This window comes from Scomber scombrus, chromosome 3 (assembly GCF_963691925.1).
Source record: "Scomber scombrus chromosome 3, fScoSco1.1, whole genome shotgun sequence".
Lineage (NCBI taxonomy): Eukaryota > Metazoa > Chordata > Actinopteri > Scombriformes > Scombridae > Scomber > Scomber scombrus.
In genome coordinates, this window is record NC_084972.1 from 13,937,662 (window position 1) to 13,959,203 (window position 21,542).

General features: G+C 38.7%; 2 protein-coding genes and 1 non-coding gene across 3 annotated transcripts; 1 reads left to right on the forward strand and 2 right to left on the reverse strand.

The window, feature by feature from the left end:
- Positions 1–5,791: 5,791 nt before the first annotated feature.
- LOC133977616 (matrix remodeling-associated protein 8-like) lies at positions 5,792–14,826 on the reverse strand. Its single transcript, XM_062415822.1, has 12 exons — positions 14,620–14,826; positions 13,509–13,535; positions 13,008–13,313; positions 12,442–12,543; positions 12,222–12,355; positions 11,939–12,118; positions 10,930–11,071; positions 7,034–7,192; positions 6,921–6,945; positions 6,744–6,835; positions 6,588–6,656; positions 5,792–6,500 (listed from the first exon to the last, which is right to left on the reverse strand). The coding sequence occupies exons 1-12, from the start codon at positions 14,669–14,671 to the stop codon at positions 6,478–6,480; spliced, it is 1,311 nt and encodes a 436-aa protein (XP_062271806.1). The 5' UTR covers positions 14,672–14,826; the 3' UTR covers positions 5,792–6,477.
- Positions 14,827–15,925: 1,099 nt separating this feature from the next.
- On the reverse strand, positions 15,926–15,997 carry trnae-uuc (transfer RNA glutamic acid (anticodon UUC)). The gene has a single exon. It is a non-coding gene; the product is annotated as a tRNA-Glu (tRNA).
- A 702-nt stretch (positions 15,998–16,699) lies between these two features.
- Positions 16,700–20,017, forward strand: psma5 (proteasome 20S subunit alpha 5). Its single transcript, XM_062415421.1, has 10 exons — positions 16,700–16,766; positions 17,067–17,117; positions 17,579–17,645; positions 17,764–17,890; positions 18,455–18,522; positions 18,607–18,714; positions 18,876–18,934; positions 19,039–19,141; positions 19,349–19,435; positions 19,627–20,017. The coding sequence occupies exons 2-10, from the start codon at positions 17,089–17,091 to the stop codon at positions 19,702–19,704; spliced, it is 726 nt and encodes a 241-aa protein (XP_062271405.1). The 5' UTR covers positions 16,700–16,766; positions 17,067–17,088; the 3' UTR covers positions 19,705–20,017.
- The last annotated feature ends 1,525 nt before the right edge of the window (positions 20,018–21,542 follow it).

The following is a 21,542-nucleotide window of genomic DNA, read 5'->3' on the forward strand; positions in this document are numbered from 1 at the left end:
ATCATGGGGAAATTAATTTTGTGGAATTTTTTTACCAAACAGGAAGTTGTCCACGCGGCGTGGCGTGCACCGATTTTCATTTTTCGAACACCGCTTTGAGGACTTTATGATGTTCACAGAATCATGAAACCTGCCACGTAGGTTTCAAATCATGAGCTCTTTCATCTGATACCACATTTGCCCAACATTTTGCCCCAACAGCTCAGTAGTGCCCCCTAATGCCTTTTCCCACCTAGGATGTACTGACAAACTCTAAAACTCACCAAATTGGACACACTCGTCAAGACTCACGAATATTATTTTTTGGTATAACCGCAACCTTTTCAGTGCCAAGATGACTCTACAGTGCCCCCTAGAACATTAAAAGTTGAAGCCCCGCCTTAATTTTTAAAGTGCATCTTATCATGTCAACAATACATCAAAATATCAATAATGTTAAATTATAGATAGGACCTTAAAATATTTTTAATCAAAACATATCTTACATATCCAACCCAAAATAACATTTTTCTACTGGTAACTTTATATATATATAGATATATATATATATATATATATATATAGATATATATATATATATCTATATATATATATATATATATATATATATATATATATATATATATATATATATATATATATATATATATATATATATATATATATATATATATATATATATTACACCCATTTACCACACAAAGGCAGTCATCAAAGCATTCACACAAGGCCTCAATCCAGAAATGAACCCAGAAACCCATTTCAACCCCACAGTTGGTATGGTTCAGTAAGATGGACTGAGCATGCTCCCTACAAGTTACTCAGGCACTATAAAAAACAGCCTGAAACAAGCTTCGAGTCGTTTGTCACTGCCCAGCACCAGGAAATGCTGTGGTAAGAAAAAAACAACATAATTAGATACAAACTCATGATTTCCAAACCTCAAATAATGAAGAGATACCCAAAACAATACATGTGAGTGATTCTAGGAAACTTTATGGGAATAAATAGCACAGGAAACTTACTTGGATGTTAAATGTAGTTCAGTGTGTGCACCCACCAAACTAACAAAAGCATGCTACCTGGCTAACATGTGGTCCGTGTAATGAATGTGGATGGGCTGCTGCTTTATCAACTAAAACTGTAAGTAAAACGGTTCTCATATATTCTCAAATTTTTAAGTCAAAACTTGTTTTTTTGAGTCAAAGATCCCCTTCTCAACAAAATAATGAAATTTGGATGAAAAAAGCTGCTTTAGCTGCTTGCAGCAGTTTTTTTTGTTTTTTGTTTTTTGTTTTTGTTGAAAAAAAAAACAAAAAATAAGAGAACTAGGTGTGCAGTTTTGTGATATCCTAAAGCAAGTCAACAAGTCTATGTTAAAATCCCCACGGACATATTGACTGAAGCGCAGAGCAGCCAGGCCGCTTCTGAGCAGCTGTCGCTCAGAGGACAGCTAGGCGGAACTTTTTTTCGTGACTAAAATCTGAATTAAAAGAAACATAAAGCCAAACAGTTTGTTAGTCTGGTAAAGATAAGACAAAGCCGGCTCATACTTAAATCATACAGCACGATGTGATTCATGAAGTTGTTTTTTAATCTGGTTTTAAAAACTTTTGTCCCTGCGTGAAGTTTGCGATCTACAGGTTATGATTCTGCTGCTTCAATGAGCACAAATGGGAAAAACCCCCAGTACTTTCTGTGTTGTTGACATGGCCATGTAAAAGAATGGCATTACATAAGTTGAAACTTGATCAACTTGGAAGTTCTTTTGCTTCAAAAAGCCACATAAAAATTCAGGAACGTTCTGATACATAACTGAGAAGTGGGAGTTGTAAGAAGTCAGTATTTTTTGTGTTTTTTTTTTTTGATCATGATTCAACCAAGAGGGCTGTTTTTCTTGTGTATGTTTTAACTGATGATAGTTTATTAATTTGGGATCGATAGCTTGTTTCAGAGTTCATGAAACACCTGTGAGATTGAAATAAGAATGCTGATTGTGAACACAACTCTCCTTCATGGTTTATTGGGCTATGATGAATCATTTAGAGGATTTTCAAGATCAGATTTTAGTTTTAAGAGTTGCACAGGAAAAATCAGTAATGAGAAATATCATTTTTGAAAAGCATCTTTTTAGTTATCACTTAATGAACTCAAGTTTTCTAGTGTGTGTAATCATGTCTTCTTACAGATTCCCTGCAAAATACTGTCTTTTAAAAAAAATGTTTAACCCTCACATAATAATCATATTCAAACTCTCCACAGCATCTCTTCATAATTAGTCTCAGTATAAAATGTATGCACAACAAATCATCCATGAATACCTAATCAAGGCAAGGCATGGCAAGGAGAAACATAATTTACTATCAGACTATATGATCGTCCAACTCTACACAATAAGGGGGAACATAAGGAGTTATTAATTATTAATTAGTTTTTAATAAATATTGGTCAAACACTCAGCTGCTTTTCCTATGGGATCAAACTAGGGCCATAAAGATTGTGTACCTGTAGAAATAATTTGTGCGTCTGTAAAAAAGTTTTGTACCTGTAGAAATAATTTGTGCCTGTGCAAGCATTTCTTCGACAGACAATCAAATGTCCTACCTTCCACGTGCGACATTGAAGTTAAAAGACACAACACTCAGGGCATTTATCTGGCTGACAAAAGGTGTTTTCTTTTTGTCTCTGACTCTCTCTCTCTCTCTCTCTGTATGTGTGTGTGTGTGTGTTACCTGTGTGTCTATGCACATTAATATGTCGCATTTCTTTGCTTTTTTGTACTCATCATGTGTGTCTGTGTGTGTACATATGAGTGTCTGTGCATGTTTCCATGCACACATTGATGTGCATGTGTGTTGCAATGTTTAATTGTTCAGTGTGTGTGTGTGTGTGTGTGTGTGTGTGTGTGTGTGTGTGTGTGTGTGTGTGTGTGTGTGTGTGTGTGTGTGTGTGTGTGTGTGTGTGTGTGTGTGTGTGTGTGTGTGTGTGTGTGTGTGTGGCAGCTCAGGCCTCCTACGGTGATAGGCCCGTTCCACACCTTGTTCGGCTCGGTGCAGATGTTCTTTCTGGGCGTCCTTGGCTTCGCTGTCTATGGGAATGAGGCCCTGCACTTCAGCTGCGACCCTGATCGCAGAGAGCTCAATCTCTACTGCTATAACCAGTTCAGACCCATAACACCTCAGGTATGACTAAACTAAAAGGTACCACAAATTGACATGGAGTCGTAGTCTACTGGTAGACCCATTTCGGTACTCTAATATTACAAAATGTATAGCACTGAGGTAAGCTAAGCTAAACTATGCTAAAACAAGATGAGCTAAATTACCTTCAGTGGTAGTATCAGCAGATATTAGATAATTTCACATAATGTACATCTGTCTCTGCACATATGTCGGCTGATAAGTAGCAAAAGAAACTGTAAGGAAATGACAAAGATATGTTTTAGGTCATTTAAAAAAATAGTGCCATCACCTAATTTGTCCACGAGAGAGCACTGACAAGTATAAAAGGCCCACAGCGGACCAATATTGGTCACAAATCTTTAAAGAAGAAATGTTTAATGATATTGGTGCTTGTTAAAAATATTGACAGATGCATCTTAATTTTTTAAATAGTTAAATTTAGCTTGTACATTCCTTACATATTGTATGAGGCAGCTGGATTTGCGAGATCACAACATAAGCTCACGTGAAAATCCATCCTGTCAGGCTTCAAGTTACACAATTATGTCCGAACTACCAGTGGTTCAATCAAATCAGTGTCACGCATGCAGCTGCCCCTCAAGGTAACACAGAGATAAACAGATGGTTAATTCACCTGCCAAGTATTTTTAAGTGCCTGCACCTTTTCAAACAGTTTCCATGGGCGACTTTTTAGATGGTTCTGTGTAACCAACCATCTGGCATGTAAGGTTACAAAAACATTTGCAAAGTCAGAAAACAGAAAACTTTGAAAGGTGGTAATCAGCATGATGTGTTTTCCAAATTAGTAAAAAATCCAATTTAGGAGAGATAAAACATTGTAGCAATCATTAAATTCCACTGGGTTCCTGCCAGCCTCAGTTACAAAAGACCATACCATATTTTATTTCTTCGTTCTTGTTGTCTTCCATTTTATATATCCTGTAATCTCTTTCCACAGGCTTTTTTCATTTTCCACCTTGCCTCCTTTCTCCAGGTCTTCTGGGCGTTACAACTGGTAACAGTGCTCCTTCACGTTCTTATGCCGCCACTTCAAGCGCATTTTTGGTGGCCTGAACATACATGAAAACTCATGAAATTGTGCACACACGTCACAGCTGGTGAAAATTTATTTTATTTAATGTGATTGGACCCAAGCGTGGTAAGGGGGCTCTATAGCGCCCCCACACGTCGGGTCATGTGACCACAAATCCTCTCGGATCGGCTTGAATTTCTATATGTCACAGCTCTCATCGGATCATGTTGAAATTAATTTTGTGGAATTTTTTTACCAAACAGGAAGTTGACCACGCTGCGTGGCGTGCACCGATTTTCATTTTTCGAACACCGCTTTGAGGACTTTACGATGTTCACAGAATCATGAAACCTGCCACGTAGGTTTAAAATCATGAATTCTTTCATCTGATACCACATTTGCCCAACATTTTGCCATTAAAATGGAAAAACAAACAACGTCGAACTCTCTAGCGTCACCTAGAAACAGTAAAACGGCCACTACGCCTGATAGGAATGTCGTAGAAAGATCAAACCAAAACTCAATTGTTTGTCTTATCAAGACCTACAAATCACACGCTGACACCACTGACCTAAATCCAACAGGAAGTGCACAGTTTGCCTTTAAATGTATGATTTTGGACGATTTTTCAGGCTTTTTCAAAATATATATATTATTCCTGCATACTTTCAGCTATAGACTTCATTCAAACGTCGAAATGTAGCCACAAATCTCATCTATAGATGTGTGTAATTTGGTCTGGCTATGTTTTATACTTTTTGATCTGCGGCCCCACATGCAGTGTGTATGCAGTTGGCTGAGCCAGGTTCATTTGTGGTCTTAGTGTGCCACCCAGTGGAGAAAACTTGTCATGATACCTGATAAGGAAGTTTTTTGATTCTAGTTCAAGTTTATTGACTGTATTATTATGATTTTAGATATCTGTGCAGTCTGTCAACTATTTCACTGACATTGCTGTCAAAGTCTAGATCAAACACGAATTACATGAGCATGAACTACAAACATATCTACAGGTTTTACTGGAAATAAGTTCCTCTCCTGTTTGACTCATCAAAGTTCATTTCAGTTGCTCAGTCTAAATGTCTACACAGACAGAGAGAGAGATCATGTGTGTAACGTGTATCTACTTATTGCAGTGTCCAATAAATGCCTGGGTCTGAATGCACCTGACGGAAACCTTTCCGCTTCGCCGTGGCCCGACGTGCGCAAGGGGGCGAGGTCCCGCCCAACGCTTCTCGCAGCTTTAATAATATTTCTGATTTATGAACTGCATTGCTGTACTTGCTGGAATGAAACCATTGTTAATATTAGCTCCACTGGTGTTTTCTGCAATGGTAAGTCAAAATGACAGCTGTGAAAACATCTATGAAATAGATTAAATGACATGTGAATTAAAAATTGGACCAACAGTTCCAAAATATGCGAAGCCTGGAGACCACTGAGATCCAATATTATTACAGTAATAAACAGTGAATTACATTTACTGTATGATACACACATTCAATGTCAGCACAGGTATCTCATCTTAACAATAATGTGGAATAACAACATTTCGATTAACAATCTGCATCAAAAATGGACTTTTAATACATGTAATAACCAAACAAAAAAGAAATTCCACAAATCAAAAATGCAGTCTGAGCATCAGAATAAACAGCTTCATCTGTCAGTTAGCATACAGTTAATCAAAGCCTACAGGAAGCAGCACACACTGACTGTAGTGCTTCAGTGGTGCTTCAGTCCAGTCAGTTAAGCCAAGATGAAATATGTGAGTAAACAAAGTGAAAAGCAAAACATCAGTATGTGTTGTTTTTTTGTTTTTTTTTAACTTGAGGAATAATGACTAAAGCTGTGATAAGTGATCATTCATCTTCACTCAATCACAAATGAGTCAACTTCATTCAACATACAGCATGTACACATTTCTCCGTCATTTAACAGGGAACAGGCTTGGTTAAGACTCCACTCTGGGTGGTGCTGTGGTGCCGTGCACAATGGTCCCAGGTTTCATCATACAACGGCAAACATGAAATCAGTCTTTGTTTCTAACACTGGTATTTTGAAAACGTGGTGTCTCTATATGAGCCTTTTTGTATAAGTTTTACTGCATTTCGCAAACAAAGCATTTTGGCAAACATTGACTCTCTCTTTCCGTAGCGTATCTCCTGCCCTGACAGGGCAATTTGTAGAGGTGTTTTTTTCTTGGAGGGCAGCCTCTGGACCAGCCAGTGACTCCAGTTTTACTTTTTCTTTGTCATTTTCTCACTTAGAAAACTTCTGCATCTCTGCAAAAAGCAAAGACAAGTTGAGCGTGAGGGCGAGAAAAAATGAAATAAATCCATCATAGATGACTTAGCATGAATGTTTGTTACCTTTGTCAAGATCAATGACTTTAGGAGTGTTCATGTGGACCTTCTCTTTCAGCAAGTTGTTCTTGTAGTCTAAAATCACAGGAAACAGTCAGAACATACATGCAGTCGAGTCATGTGCCACCATTTATTCACAGTCTACTTATTCATCTAACTCACCGAATCCTCTCTCTTCGGGCTCACGAGTGCACACCTTCATCTCTGCAACATCCATCTCAAACTCATCTGAGCTGCTTTGACTTCTGCTGGACCTATAACAGCCAAGATAATGCATGTGAGTGTGTGTTTACGGGTAAGGAGTAGTCATGTGTGTATTCGTGTGTTTCCAGCGCTCACCTCATAGACGACTGTGGATAAAACTCTAAAACAAAAGAAATAGAAGATGAGATTCAGAAATGTTAATTCAGTGTAATTTACCTATAATTAGACTGATGTGATGCAGTTCAGACCTTTTGTTCTACGTCTGCGTGTGATGAGGATGAGGATGAGGATGATGAATGCCAGGAGGAGGAAGGAGGTGAGGACGTAGCCCAGAGGCAGGAGAAAGTGGTGTCTCTGGTCTGGCACAATGACGTTGATGATTCGCGGTGACTCAGCCTTAGTGGTGTCTGAGTAGAGCACAGATCATAACAGTCAGCATTTAGCTTTCCTTTATTCTTCATCCTTTCTCTCATAAACAGACTTGCTTGTCATCAATGTTTATAAATGTAATAACCAAGCCCAGATCTTACATCTGACAGACAGTACATACCCCATGAGTAATATAGTAATGATAGTTTTCACTTTGTATTTTTGAAATAAAAGGTCAATTCCCGTGTGTGTGAGTTTCATTTATAATCTAGAGTTCTTTGTTCTCTTTTGGAGGCTTTCTGTGGCTCAGCAGCTTTGATGTTATATGAAGCTGCATTACAACCAAACTTCATCCAAAGCTTACTAAATCTGGGGCATTGTTGGACCGTTATATTCATTAAATTCGTTGTCTCACTTAAATGTATTTTTGGATTGGTGCTTACTCTTTTCATTCTCATATTCAATCATAAAGACACTTTAAGCCACACTAGAAACACAGCTGTATGGATGGCATTGTATCCATCCTTTTAACACTGATATAATAAGTAGTGAAGACAATATATTTGTTTTGAAATGCAAATACTTTTATACATTTGTGTGATTGATTGTTAGATAGTACTTTACTTCTACTACATGATTTATTTCTTTGATAAATAAGTAATATTTGATTAATGACAAATTTGTGTGGTAAATATTTTAAAGAAGTTAAATACTCTTTCAGTGCAGGAAAGAAGAGGAAAGGACAATATAATATGAAATCAAAACCCACTGTCAATTTCTAACTTTCACCTCTTTTTGTAATATATCAATGTTGTGGACACTGAGCACACAAAAAAACTTTTAAACCCTCCTCCAGATATGTATTATTTATGTGGATATAAAATACTCTACTAGAAGAATAATGTGTGTCTGATTTGGTTTTTCCACAAAATTGTTATCTCATTAACAACCTTAAAATTGACTCCTTCTCTGTCATAAACAGTTAATTCAAATCAAATAATGTGCAAATATTTGTCATTTCTGGACACAAGACATTTCCTACTTCCCTGTAAAGTATATTCTCAGTGTTTGTGCACCGGAGGCTTCCAGTTTCCACATCACACTTGTGTAAATTGAACACTGGACTATGATTGACTCCAGACTAGTTGTGATGTCACAAATCATGCTCATAAGAAAAAAGTCAGATTTTCTGTGAGCGCAGAAAAACTTTCCACTTACTGCGGATGAATGTGAAAACAGTCTTCTAGTGTCAAACTCTGCACAGTGAAGCTCAAACTTCCATGTGAGGTAACAATTAGAAAAACACATTTTTGAGTGCAGGGCTACTTTGAGTTACGCCTAAATTCATTTGGTCTGTTCCCAGAGCATTCAGTGGCTTTTGTTTAATATATGTTTGTGGTGGCAGACTACATGTAACGCTAGAAGACTAACATGTGCTCTCAATGGCAAAGATTTCTCTCCAAGCTTCTTGAAAAACATTTCAGTGTGTGCATGTAGCTGCATATGTGTGTTAAGTACTGTATGTGTGCGATGCCATGTAAGCTCTCGCACCTTGCAAATTGTTTTATATAGCTTTTTTACATGTGATGACATTTCCTGGCTGTAAAAAATGCTAAGCACATTTCCAGGGAAAACAATTAGCCTGTCAGCATTAGGGGAGATGTGTGGTTCTACTGAGTGTTAAGAAGTGGAGGAGGAGGTGACGGCCTGGTTTCATTTTACTTCATTAAAAAAAAGAGCAAGGCAAGAAAGCAGCTGTGGACCTCAGACTCAACATATTTGAGCCAAAATGAGATCCAGATAGTCATGCTATGATTTACTTTTCCTGGCAGCAAAACACAGAGAAGCCAAGAAAGGAAGGAGTGAAGGGAGGACAGAGTCGGGGTGGAACAGGGGAGCGGAGCTGAGGGAGAGGAAGAGGGACGGCGAGATGTTTCTCCAGAGGCCTGCTTCGCTGAATGACATTAAAAAAGCCCCAACAAACATAAAAAAACTCTCAGCACATACACAGCTGCTTGTTTGCTGCGTTAATCAAAACATTTCCATCACCATTACAAATCTGTCGAAACTTTTATTTAGTTTGAACCCATTTTCTCCTGACTGGTGCCCTGATGGGAACATATGTGTTTGTGTTTAGACTGGCTGCCCCTTCCCCTCCCTGCCCAAACTGCACTGAGAAATATTTCTGATGGGAGGGAGGGAGGGAGGATTGACCTACATCTCTTATTCCCTGTTTCATCAACAGGCTCGCCCCCATCCTTCTTTCTCTCTCTATCCCAAAAACCTCATCATCCCTGTTTGTCTCTTTATGGTTATCTCTCAGTCTGTCTCTCCCTCTGTGTTTCCAGCTGCCGGACATATGAAGCACACGTCCTATTCTTCTCCATAAACTACCAAAAAGACGTTTATCTCTCTCGTTGTAAGGGAAAAGCAAAAGAAAGTGAGCGAAACGAGTGCAAGGAACGTGATGAAAATAAACAAACCTGAGCATATGGGATCCTCAAAGGAGGAAAAACAGAGTGAGGGCAGGACAGATGGAAGACAAAGGTGGGGGTGAAGGAAGGATGAAAAAAGTCCTGTAACTCCTCCAGAATGTCAGGAGAAAGCCAAAGTCAACAGGCAGCAGACAGTCAGAGAGAGTGAAACAAGAGCAGATAAGAAGATATAACATTGCAACAGGCTACTGCTGAAAGCACAGGGGAGGAAACAGTATTAACATCCCCCACACTGTGTTTGAGAAGATGATCAGTTATGCATCTTGTTTCTAACCAACACAATTCCCATGGTGCAATCCTACTGTAATATTACAGCTTAGGAAGGATTAATTGCGAGGGCAGAGCTGGACTCGGGGCCAAACACTGTATTCGAGAGATTCCACAGAAGTGAGGTCGGTCTTGGCACTCACACACAAGCACACACAAAAAATGGACCCAGCCACAGGCATTTCTCATCCCTAAACCTCTCTCAATGATTTTAACACATTGATACATCTGCTATTATCGACTTAACTTCACGACTGGAAACAGACACATGCACTAGAAAAATCCTTCAAGAATCTGAGGTAGGCAGCTGGCATGCCAACCTGCCAATCTGCTCTGCTGTCTGTACCTCCCTTCCCCTCTTTTTTTTCTCTTTTCCTCTCTTTCTAATGTGCACTCAGAGACAGAGCTTTTAAGGCAAGTCAGAGTGCTGAGAAATAAACTATTGAGAAAGAACCAGATCTTCCCTAAACACACACAAAGAAAACAGGACATAAAAACAAATGTGTATTGAGTGGGTTCATAATGATGATATAGTGAAGATGTTGGTTTAGAGGAAGGTGAAATGCAATGAGCGTGAGATTTACAGGGCAGGGTAGTGTGTGTGTCTGTGTGTGTGTGTGTGTGTGTGTCAGTGGTTTCACATCTGTGGTTTGGCATCAGACAAGCTGACGGTGCAAGAAAAATCTCATGAAACAAACAGAAAAGTTCAGAAGGAAGGGGTTTCTTTCCCCCGATCCTCCCATCTCTTCTACTGCTGCTGCTCTGCTCTTTGGAGAGTCTGAGGCAGCGAAAAGACACGGTGAGGATTGATGAGGACAAAACGATGGAGGTACAGAGGGGAGAGGTGAAGGGAAGAGCAGATGTGTGTTTGTTTCTCTTCTTAATTGTCCACATGATAATTCAAATACACTAAGTCATAAAACATCTTCTCTGCTAAGGCACTCACAATGATCTGTAACTTTACCAGAGAGAATAATGTGTTTGTATACGTGTGTGTGTGTCTGTGTGTGTACCTTTGTCTTCACTGGGCAATGCTTTAGCTGGCAGGGTGGTCTGAATCACTGGTGGCTCTACCGTGACCTGGAACTCTCTTCTCTCATGTAGACCACAGTAATGATGATGGAGGTGGCAGGAATACAACCCCTGATCTGTGGACTGTAAACACACACACAGAGTTGAGTTTCAATCACTGCAGAGGAATTGACTGACATTCATTTCCTGGAGACTCAAACCAACCTAACCACAACTACTACTTGCCTAATCCTAACCTCAATCTAACCCTAAATTTACCTTGACCTTAAACCAAATCTTGACCCTAAAACTAATGATTTACATTAAAGGGACTTGTTTTTTTGTCCCCATGAAGGAGGCGAGCCCAAAAACGCACATGCATGAATTTTATTTATTTTTTGCAGATGAAAAGCTGCAAAACTATTGCCCTCTATTGTTTAAAAAAATTAGCTACTTTTAAACCATTAAACCATGTTCAAACTTTAAAAAAAGAACAAAATTGGTCGGACAGTCAGCTCAGTGTTGTCTGCAGCCGGAAAGCTGGCCTTGCTCTACAATGTGGTCAATGAAACAGCGCTCCCCTGAGCCTGTATGTATTTAGTCTAAATGTTCTGATTTATGAGCTCTAGCAAAAATACTGGGACCCATGAGACTCCTCCCATATGTGAGTATCAATTTTGGTCTGCTTCTTATTATCATAAATACTACAAAGGGCCAGATCATGTATTGTTTTGTTGTGGTTCTGCTATTTTCATTAGTTTTTTTATTTATGTGTATTGCTGAACTTAATGCAGCTGCCAATCTCATTCCCCCAACAGAGCAGTTAAGTTTGACTTAACGAGAGCTACATTACAAATGAAAATCCAATGTATTTTGCAGTCACTGTCTGTATACACACTACACAAACACTGTAAATTCTTGCATTCAGAGTACATAGAAAATACATTTTTCTGTTCTATTCTGTTCGTCTGTTCGGTTATTCTCCTCTTGCACACCCACAGACATACACACCTGCAGATCAGATATGGTAAGTGAGAAGTCTCCCTCTGCAAAGGCTTGATTGCTGATGTTCATCTTCCTCTGGAGGAAGAGGGGTCCGTAGCTGCGCTGCTCCCCTGAGGCATACAGGTCCACCAACCGGTCAGCACGGTCATGGCGGATTCCTGGGGACTGGCGGTCCCAGTGGACCACCTGGATGCCACCAAGGCAGGGAAAGAGAAACATTTTTCAGTCAACATCATGCAATGACTCTAAATTAAAAGTAAACAGATAAAATCTTATGAATTACACACACCTGCTGATCCTCCTCCTCATTGCTCCAGTCTGTCCACACATTCCGTCTGTTGATGCATGGCAGCACCACAGTGCTTCCTAGCAGCACCACGAACACCGCCTTTTGTCCATCCCAGAAGCGCTGCTCTTTACGGCCTTTATAGTAAAAGAGCAAAACGATAAGCCACAACTGCTATGTGCTTCAGCTCACATTTTGATAGATGGTACAGTGTGATACATACGCGATTTTGTAATGTTGAGTTGTACTCTGACTGTCTCGTACAGGTGGCAGTAGAGATGGTGGAGGTTACAAGAGTACAGACCTCTGTCATTCATGGTCACATCTATCATCACATAAACAGATGGGAAAAATGGAAACATAATAATTATATTGGGGGAAATAGTTAAAAAACATTTCAGCTTGTACAGTTTAGATGGTCAATGAATCATGTATACGTCACATGACTGCGAACGATTTTTAGATTGATTTCCTGTGAGGGAATGTGGATACAGTTCCATTACAGGCACATGAATGCAGTTGGCAGTAGAGACTGTTTTATGAATTATAATTGTTGGTGCACTCTGGTGTTGGTGAAGCTCTACATTTGGTTAAAAATGTTGAGTCAACTCTCAAGTGTTGGATGCTGGAGTTTCCCCACAAGCTCTTGAATGCACCAACACAGAATAATGTTCAAACCAACAGATTATCCAGACCATTAAGATGAAAATCACATAAAATCAGAGCAGACAAACAAAATAATGTCAGTCACACTAAGCAACTAATTCAGAGAAAAGCAGTGAGTGTGACCTTTGATGACCAGGGAGAAGTTTCCATCCTTGAAGGCATCTGTGCTGAGGCCGACCCTGCCACGGTTGTAGGAATTGTAGATCCTCTGGTCCCCCGCAGAGAACATGTCTATCACCCTCTCCATGGCATAGTCTGGATGTTCCCGGTACAGATCCCAGTGGAGCACCCTCTGTCTGTCCCTCACCCCATCCCTGGTCCACACCATGCGGCCGCTCACACACTGGAGCACCACCCTGGATCCAGCAGGGGCGCTCACATTATACCCTGCCACCACCACACTGCTGCTGCTGTCAGACTGGCATGATACTGATGGATGGAGAGGGAGCAAAGTTTACACATAGGACCAATCTGCAGTTATAAAATCCTTGAAGTAGAATACATAGAAATGAATCACACACACACACGCACACACACACACACACACACACACACACACACACACACACACACACACACACACACACACACACACACACACACACACACACAAAAGTAACACACCTGCAGTGAAGAAGCAGGCCACAGGGACTGAAATAGAAACAGTGGCAAAGGTTAATGGGATAATCACTTAAACAGGCACAGTCACTGCATGCTGTGCTCATTTTTTTCAAAGACATATACATACAGTTAGAGGGAAGGCTTTGTAAATTCAAGGTAAACTACATGTGATGTCAGGCAGGTTAATCAATTATAGTAATCAAAAGTTTTTATTTTATATCTCAAGGTATCAACACATTTTACTGTAGCTATACTAAGAAAGAAAAGGCTTAATTAGAAACAATAGAGGAATGTCTGCTCTTTGAATAATATTCATTATCTGTGGTTGAGTGAATGACTGGACACTGTTCTGATGTGTTGGACACTGACTCAGTGAAACTCATCAGACAGGAATGTGTGTGTGTGCACGTGCGTGCGTGTGTGTGTGTACCTTTTCTGGTATAAACATTGACTTTGTCTGGACCAGTAGTCCTCATGGGGACCAAAGACTGGTCCTAATGAGGAAAAAGTCATTTCTGAGGTCCTGATTAAGATTTAGGGTAGGGTGTGAATTGAGGTTAGATCAGGGTTTGGGTTAGGCTCTCCACAATTAAGTAAATGCTAACAAGAATATCTGTGTGTGGTCTGCCATCGGCTACTTTCAGACTTTGGACCAGTTAATTGGGGACGGCTTATCCAGTTGGGAACAAAAGGCATGTCCCCCATTTGGGAAAAAGCCATTTTTTGGGTCAGTGGTTAAGCTTAGGGTAAGCCTCCAGGGATATATGATGATATGATATGACATGAGATATTCAAATCAGACACATTTTCAAACATTTGAAATCATTTTTATATTTTTCTTAAAATATTGATCTTAGGCTAATCAATTAAAAAAAGACAAAAAATTAAAACAATACTTGTAGTAATTAAGAATGATTTAAAATTTAAAACACATTTATTAATCTAATGTACTGAAACATTTTAGCGGATTGTTTTACTTGTTTGCAGGAGCAAAATTTCTACTTTTTTATGCCAAGCTTCTAATGCCACTTAGGCATAGGACCTACATGTCGCACACTCAAACTTGCAACAAATGTAAAACAATGCAGCACCAGCCAAAATCCAGCCTACTTACTGTGGATCAAGAGGAAAGCCTGAAAAATGATGTCCTCCCTCGAATGCTTCATGTTGACAGCTTTAATGACACCAAAAAACTTGTCAGAGATGTACACCTGGCTGGACGGCCCTGTGAGAGAGAAAATCAGGCTTGTTTACTCCCCGCAGCAGCAGCAGGAGTCGGTTTTGTCCGATTTCAGTCTGGGGAGATGCAGACGCAGCGCCACGTTAGGACTTCTACACAGAACCAAAACAGAAGTGATCCCACCCGGGAAATGAAACCCGACTCCTCCTCTCTCCATGCTCAAAACCCATAACTTCACTTGTTTATCCTCAGCCGGAGATTTGTGAGCATAGAGGATAAAAAATATTGGCATATTTCTTGCTTTTCTTTTTTAATCAATTAAATTGTCGCATTGTAGGGATTCGTCTAATCCATCAAACACATTTCTTTTCTTTTTTTTATTAACTCAACAACGTTGTTTAAAATGAAATAGGTGAAAGTCTATGGTTTATGAGAGTTTAAAGAAAAAATGATTTTCATAAGACAAACATTGCACTCTGTTCCTTTAAATATGACACCTATTTTCAGATCAAATGTTTCATTCAAAATCTGTATGATCGCCTGTGCATTCATTAAATTACCCAATAATAACTATACTACTATATTAAAATGCTGTTGATACACAATAATAGGCTCCATAACAATAATCCATATAATGTAGGCAAGGCACAACTGAGACCTATTTACATTTATTAACAAAAAAATGAGTTTGACTGACTTATACTTCTTTAACCACTGCATCATTAGTTCAGCTCTCCGTATCATTTAATGAAGATGGACCAGTGCAGAAGGTATTTGCAAACTAAAAAAACTGAAACTTTGGGTCAGGGGAATTCTTTTAATAATTTTATCTCCAGCAACAAGCAGATCATTTGATACATGAATCCTCAACTCATGTCATCTCTCCACACATAGGCCTTGTTAAAGTAAATATATAAAGCAATATTGACCTCTTCATTCAGCAAAGGAGACCAGACTCATCAGGTTTCCACTCTGAGCAGAGATCTCTCCTTATTCAGCTCAATCACGCCCCTCGGTGGCAGATTTCCTGATAGATGTAAAGTCACTGTGTATTGCTGAGACTTATCTTTTATCAGTGGATCTATGGGTGGGCATCTCTGAGCTGAATGAATTTGGTCATATTATCAATATGTGTCGGCAGCAGTAGTATGAGTTGTTTGGCTGTACCTACAAGTATTTATATAGAAGGAAGACAGACTTAAGCGGTGAACATATATATTTGTATAACGTCAAAAGCTCGTTCCCATACCGGGAGTCGAACCCGGGCCGCCTGGGTGAAAACCAGGAATCCTAACCGCTAGACCATATGGGACTGCATGCACGACACAGCTAATAAAAATTGTTCTCATTCAGTTTCGATACAGGTACTGAAGTATCAGAATCGGATTTATTGCCAAATAAATTTGCCTCGGTGTTGTGGTGCATGACAATCAAAAGATAGGACATGTGAAGAGAGCTGTACAGTTTAAAAATAATGTGCAAGATATTAACTGGGAACGTGCAAATGTTTACAGTATAAGCAATATATGTAATGTGCAAGTGTAATAATACAAAGAATATAAATTAATGTTATGAATGTAGATACAAAGAATGTAGCCTGATTTTATAAAATAGCCTGTGTGTACTGTTAAGAAACATAATAAAACTCAATTCTGTTTCTGATTCTCAGTAAAGACTGTTGGCCATGTTTCATTAAGAGCTTCAAATATGTTTTATTTTATTATATTTTAAATACGTTAAACTGTTAATAGGCTACATGTTCTCATACCTATGATGTTCTCATATTATTTACATTAACAAACATTTTTTGTGAGCAATTAAGATTTTGTTCACAAAGATATGAACTGGGAACATAAAAATTAAAATCTTAAATTAAATTGCACTATCAACCTTTTAATATATATATAAAAGTTGACTCTCTGAGGCCGCTCAGGATTATCACCATAGACATATGTCTATGATTATCGCTATACAGACGGAACGTTTCATTCCGACGCTTTAGACGACCGGAACCTTTGGATGTAACACACCAGACGCTTCCCCTGAAACAAGCGAACTCATTCAAGGGTTTGTGATTGGAGGTAAACGAGTCTTCCTAGGACAATGTTTTAGACGAATATCACACAATCGTTTATTTATACCGTTTAAAAGTAGTTGTAACGCTGGAGTATTGATATCAGACTCGTAAAAATTGTTTTTTTGCGGCTGTGTTAGCGCTCGGCTCCTCCGTTAGCTAGCACGCTGCTCGGCACCGCAGCTAACTTTAGTTAGCTAACCAGCCGTGGAACTTCAAGCAAAGACTTGTCCTTACTTTTTGAAACCACTTTAAATAATTCTGTACTGCTCAGAAACCTCACGTAAATCCATTTTGTGTTTTGCAGGTCCTGAGTTAAACGTTTAAAGATGTTCTTGACACGATCGGAGTATGACAGGTAGGTGGCAGAAACACAAAGTGCTTTGTCATTTATTGAGCTCAGTGCACACCAACACACTAACGACTGCACGGTGATGTTAATCTGTAGTTTTAGTTGTTTGTGCAGCCAGTGTTTCATATTTTACAGTTAATGAAGTCTAGAGGTAGTTTTTAATCCAGTCCTCGTAACGTTGTTGCTGTGCGTTGCAGGTAGTTAGCTAGCAGCTAACTAGAGTTATTTTGCTTTCACTTTCAATTTTGTCCGTTTTTTTAATTGAACCTTTATTTAACCAGGAATTGAGATTTAAATGTGTTCTTCAACACTTCTCTGGCCAAGATAGACAGTAAAATGTTGCACATTAAGTGCGTGTTTTGTTCAAATGTGCACTCTAAAACAGAGTGTCAACACAATATAACGCCGCACTATTCATTTTTTACAACACTGAATCAATAATTCATTGATCCACATCTGCCTTACAGAGGTGTGAACACATTCTCTCCTGAAGGAAGATTGTTCCAGGTTGAATATGCCATAGAGGCTATCAAAGTGAGTATTACTTCAGCTGATTAAGATAGTAGTCCTTATCCTGTAGTAGTCATATACAATATGTCATATACAAATGTCCACTTTGAAGCTCATGTTTTCTCTGGCTGTGCTCTTACAGTTGGGCTCCACAGCCATTGGTATCCAGACATCAGAGGGGGTGTGTCTGGCTGTGGAGAAGAGGATCACTTCTCCCCTGATGGAGCCCAACAGCATCGAGAAGATTGTGGAGATCGACACTCACATTGGTAATTTGACTGCTTTAGTGGATGTTATTTGTTAACTTTTAAAAGTCATTATTTGGCTTCTGTAGTTGTTAATCAGGCAATTAATCAGTCATGTAATGAAATTACGTCATGCATCAACATTTGCACACATTAGTAAAATAGTACTAACAATGCAATGAATATTTCCCAGAGTAAAAGTGAGTGAGTATTGAGTTGCAGCTTGTGATGTTTTAGCTGTTGTCATATCTAGATGATCAAGGGATCCTAAAGTGAACCTCCTTGATTTCTGCCAACAATGTCCCTCTGATTATTTTGGTGTTGTGCTAACAGGAGGAGAATGCTATGGTGCCATGGAGTAGTGTATCTTTAAAATCTATTTTAGTAATGTCTCATTTGCTCCAGCTGAAACCCTGAGCATACTTCTGAGTTGTAGTTGTTGTAAACAGATTTTGTAAAGACCTGTGGGCTGTTTTGTGAAATTCCTTGTAAGTGATTGCAGGTTTGATCAGGCTTATGATTACACCTACATTAGCTGGTGTAGACTACTGTATGGTTTCTTTATTTTTTTTCCTCTTCACTTCAAAGGTTGTGCAATGAGTGGCTTGATAGCTGATGCCAAGACTCTAATTGACAAAGCCAGAGTGGAAACACAGGTTTGTATTCTGAGAGCACACTGTAATACAAGTCGTTTGCTGACCTTGTGGTTTATCTGCAGCTAACTGTCTGTTCCTCTTCAGAACCACTGGTTCACTTACAATGAGACCATGACAGTGGAGAGCGTGACTCAGGCTGTGTCCAACCTTGCACTGCAGTTTGGAGAGGAGGATGCAGACCCCGGTGCCATGGTCAGTCACCCTGCTGATTTCCATGCTGAAATACTCATTCTGTTGACCTCATGTGAAGGTTTTTTTGTTTTTTTTCAAAGGCATAGGTAGTGTTCAAATAAACTATCATAACCTGTTTTCTTCTGTCACTGTTCTGTTCCTCTGTGCTGTCATCTAAATAGAGTCGACCATTCGGTGTTGCACTTCTGTTTGGTGGAGTTGATGAAAAAGGACCTCAGCTGTACGTAGTAATTTGGGCACATTACAAACTTTATATTTTAAACTGCAGCATGCATACCTTTTTAATTACACAGAGACTTCCCTCCTGTGTTTTGGTTAATCCAGGTACCACATGGACCCATCAGGAACCTTTGTGCAGTGTGATGCTCGCGCCATCGGCTCAGCGTCCGAGGGAGCACAGAGCTCTCTGCAAGAGGTCTACCACAAGGTACCCAGTCCAGCACTGCATCTTCATATTCAGCAGGAAAATGAGCTTATCAGATAGTATCATGTTTATATAAGCTGCTATCTTGCCTTTGAGTCAATAAATGATTGTTTTTCAAAGATTTAATGAAATCAGAATTTGTAGTATACATTTGAAAGTCACCAAGCTGCATTTTTTCTGTTTTCCCCTCTCTCATGATGTAACTTGCAGTCCATGACATTAAAAGATGCCATCAAGTCATCCCTCACCATTCTGAAGCAGGTGATGGAGGAAAAGCTCAATGCCACCAACATTGAGGTTCGTTCCTCATTTCTTATCTTTTACTGAATACTTCTATTTTCTATACTCTTACCCACTATTTTCTCAGTGCACTACATACTGTATCAGTAAAGATGTCCATTCTTTTATTGAAATGAAATATGTTAAGTTTGCACGCCTGCCAGACTTTAAATTCATGAAGTCTTCTTTATTCTGTGTCTTCTCTATAGCTGGCAACAGTAGAGCCCGGGAAGACCTTCCACATGTACTCCAAAGAGGAGCTGGAGGATGTTATCAAGGATATCTAGATCGGAAAAGACTTGGAGGTCTCGGTTTGAGCTCTGGGCAAAAGAGGAAAGGAAGTAAACCTGGGCTGAATGTCACAGCACAACCACAACTTTCCATCAACACATTCTCTTTCTTGCTGCATTCAGATTTTTGGGATTGCAGAAGAGGTTTTCTCTTTGTACAGTGCTTATTTACTTCTTGTCTCTCAGTATATGTACAGCTCTGTACTGGAGTCTGACCAGCGCTTACAACTGAGCGGCAGAGAAAAGTAGGGGGGTGGGGTATTTTTTGTTACGAATCAGTACCACAATTAAACTGTTGTATTCAATAAGAGATCTGACTCAGCAGTTTTTGTGTATTCCCTGATTTCTTGTGTTTTCTCGTCATATCAGAGTGACATCAGATGGTAAAAATTAACATTGCAGGATTTCTCGTTTTAACAGTGTTGTCTGAAAGTCTATTTTCATAAGAGGAAGACTTGTTAAATCTTTTAGCAGAAATAATCAATATATTCATCTTAATGATATTTGTCAAACTAGATACATTAAGTAAATAATTGTTAAGGAGTGTCCCGGTTGTCTAGGGGTTTAAGACATGACCATGTCATCACTGTTTCACACCATTACCTAAATCTCTCTTTCTTGTAATTTCCTGTCACCTCTTAGCTTTAATTATCCAGAAACGGCAATTGGTGTGGTATGACCACAGTTTGCCTTATTAAAACATTTACTCTGGTCTCAATTGTCTGAAGTTGCTGCAGAATTTGAGAATTCACATTTCCTGCGCTCTATCAAAGATTATATATTGGTTGCATTGAGTAATCAGCTAACATCTACTGTAAGAGAATTCAGTGAGCTGAGATATTATGTGATCAATGTTATTCATAATCAGTTGCCTTGCCTTTAATTGCTGTTCTAATGACATGTTTTTCCAAAGAATGCCATTAAAAAAGAAATGACCAAGGTTATTGTATTTTGGCAATTTAAAGATGTAAAAGAAAAGTTGGATATACGGTTATGTTTTTAAGTATTAATGGTTAAATAAATTACAATTCATTAAGTCTTTACCAAAAACAGCACTTGCGTTGCCACTAAGGGGGCTCCTGACAATCGACCAAAATCAATTCATCAGCAACTTATTGATGCTTACCTTGGGGAACTAAACCCTTTACTAATGACTTATTAGAAAGTGTGAGATGTGAACATATTTATATACTACAATACTTATAAATAGCGTTACGGCTAAACTAGTGGGTATTTTCACAATCTGGCAACCCAAAATGTGGTTTAATTAATGTAATCTTAAAGTTTCTCTAAAGCATTAGTAAATGGTTTATTAACCATTAATTAAGCCCGATGTTACACCTTTAAGAATTGTGTATTATTAGAAAGTGGTGCTCAAGTCAAATATATTCAAGTCCATATTTATTAATGTAGGCTATCCCGATATCACAAATTTGCCTCGATAGGATTTAATACAATAGTAAATGTGTTCTTTTGTGAACAATTTGTTAGAATATATTTCATATATATTTCATTGTTGATGTCTTTCTTTTTTAAATATTATTCAGGATTACTTAGTTTTGTGTATTTTGACTGTTATGCACCACAACACCAAAGCAAATACCTTGTATAAGCAAACCTACTCGACAATAAACCTTTTTCTGATTCTAAGTAATTGAAATGAAGTATTTAAATAAATATAAACATTTATATTTTTCCTTTAACCTCCAATGAGTTGGTTAAAAATCAAGTTAAATTAAAGTTGTTTGACTTTTATCAGTCTCTAGCTCTATTTATTTGTTTAGCTCCTTAGTTTTGACCTTAGCACACATTTAATCATTTATTTGTTTTTTTAT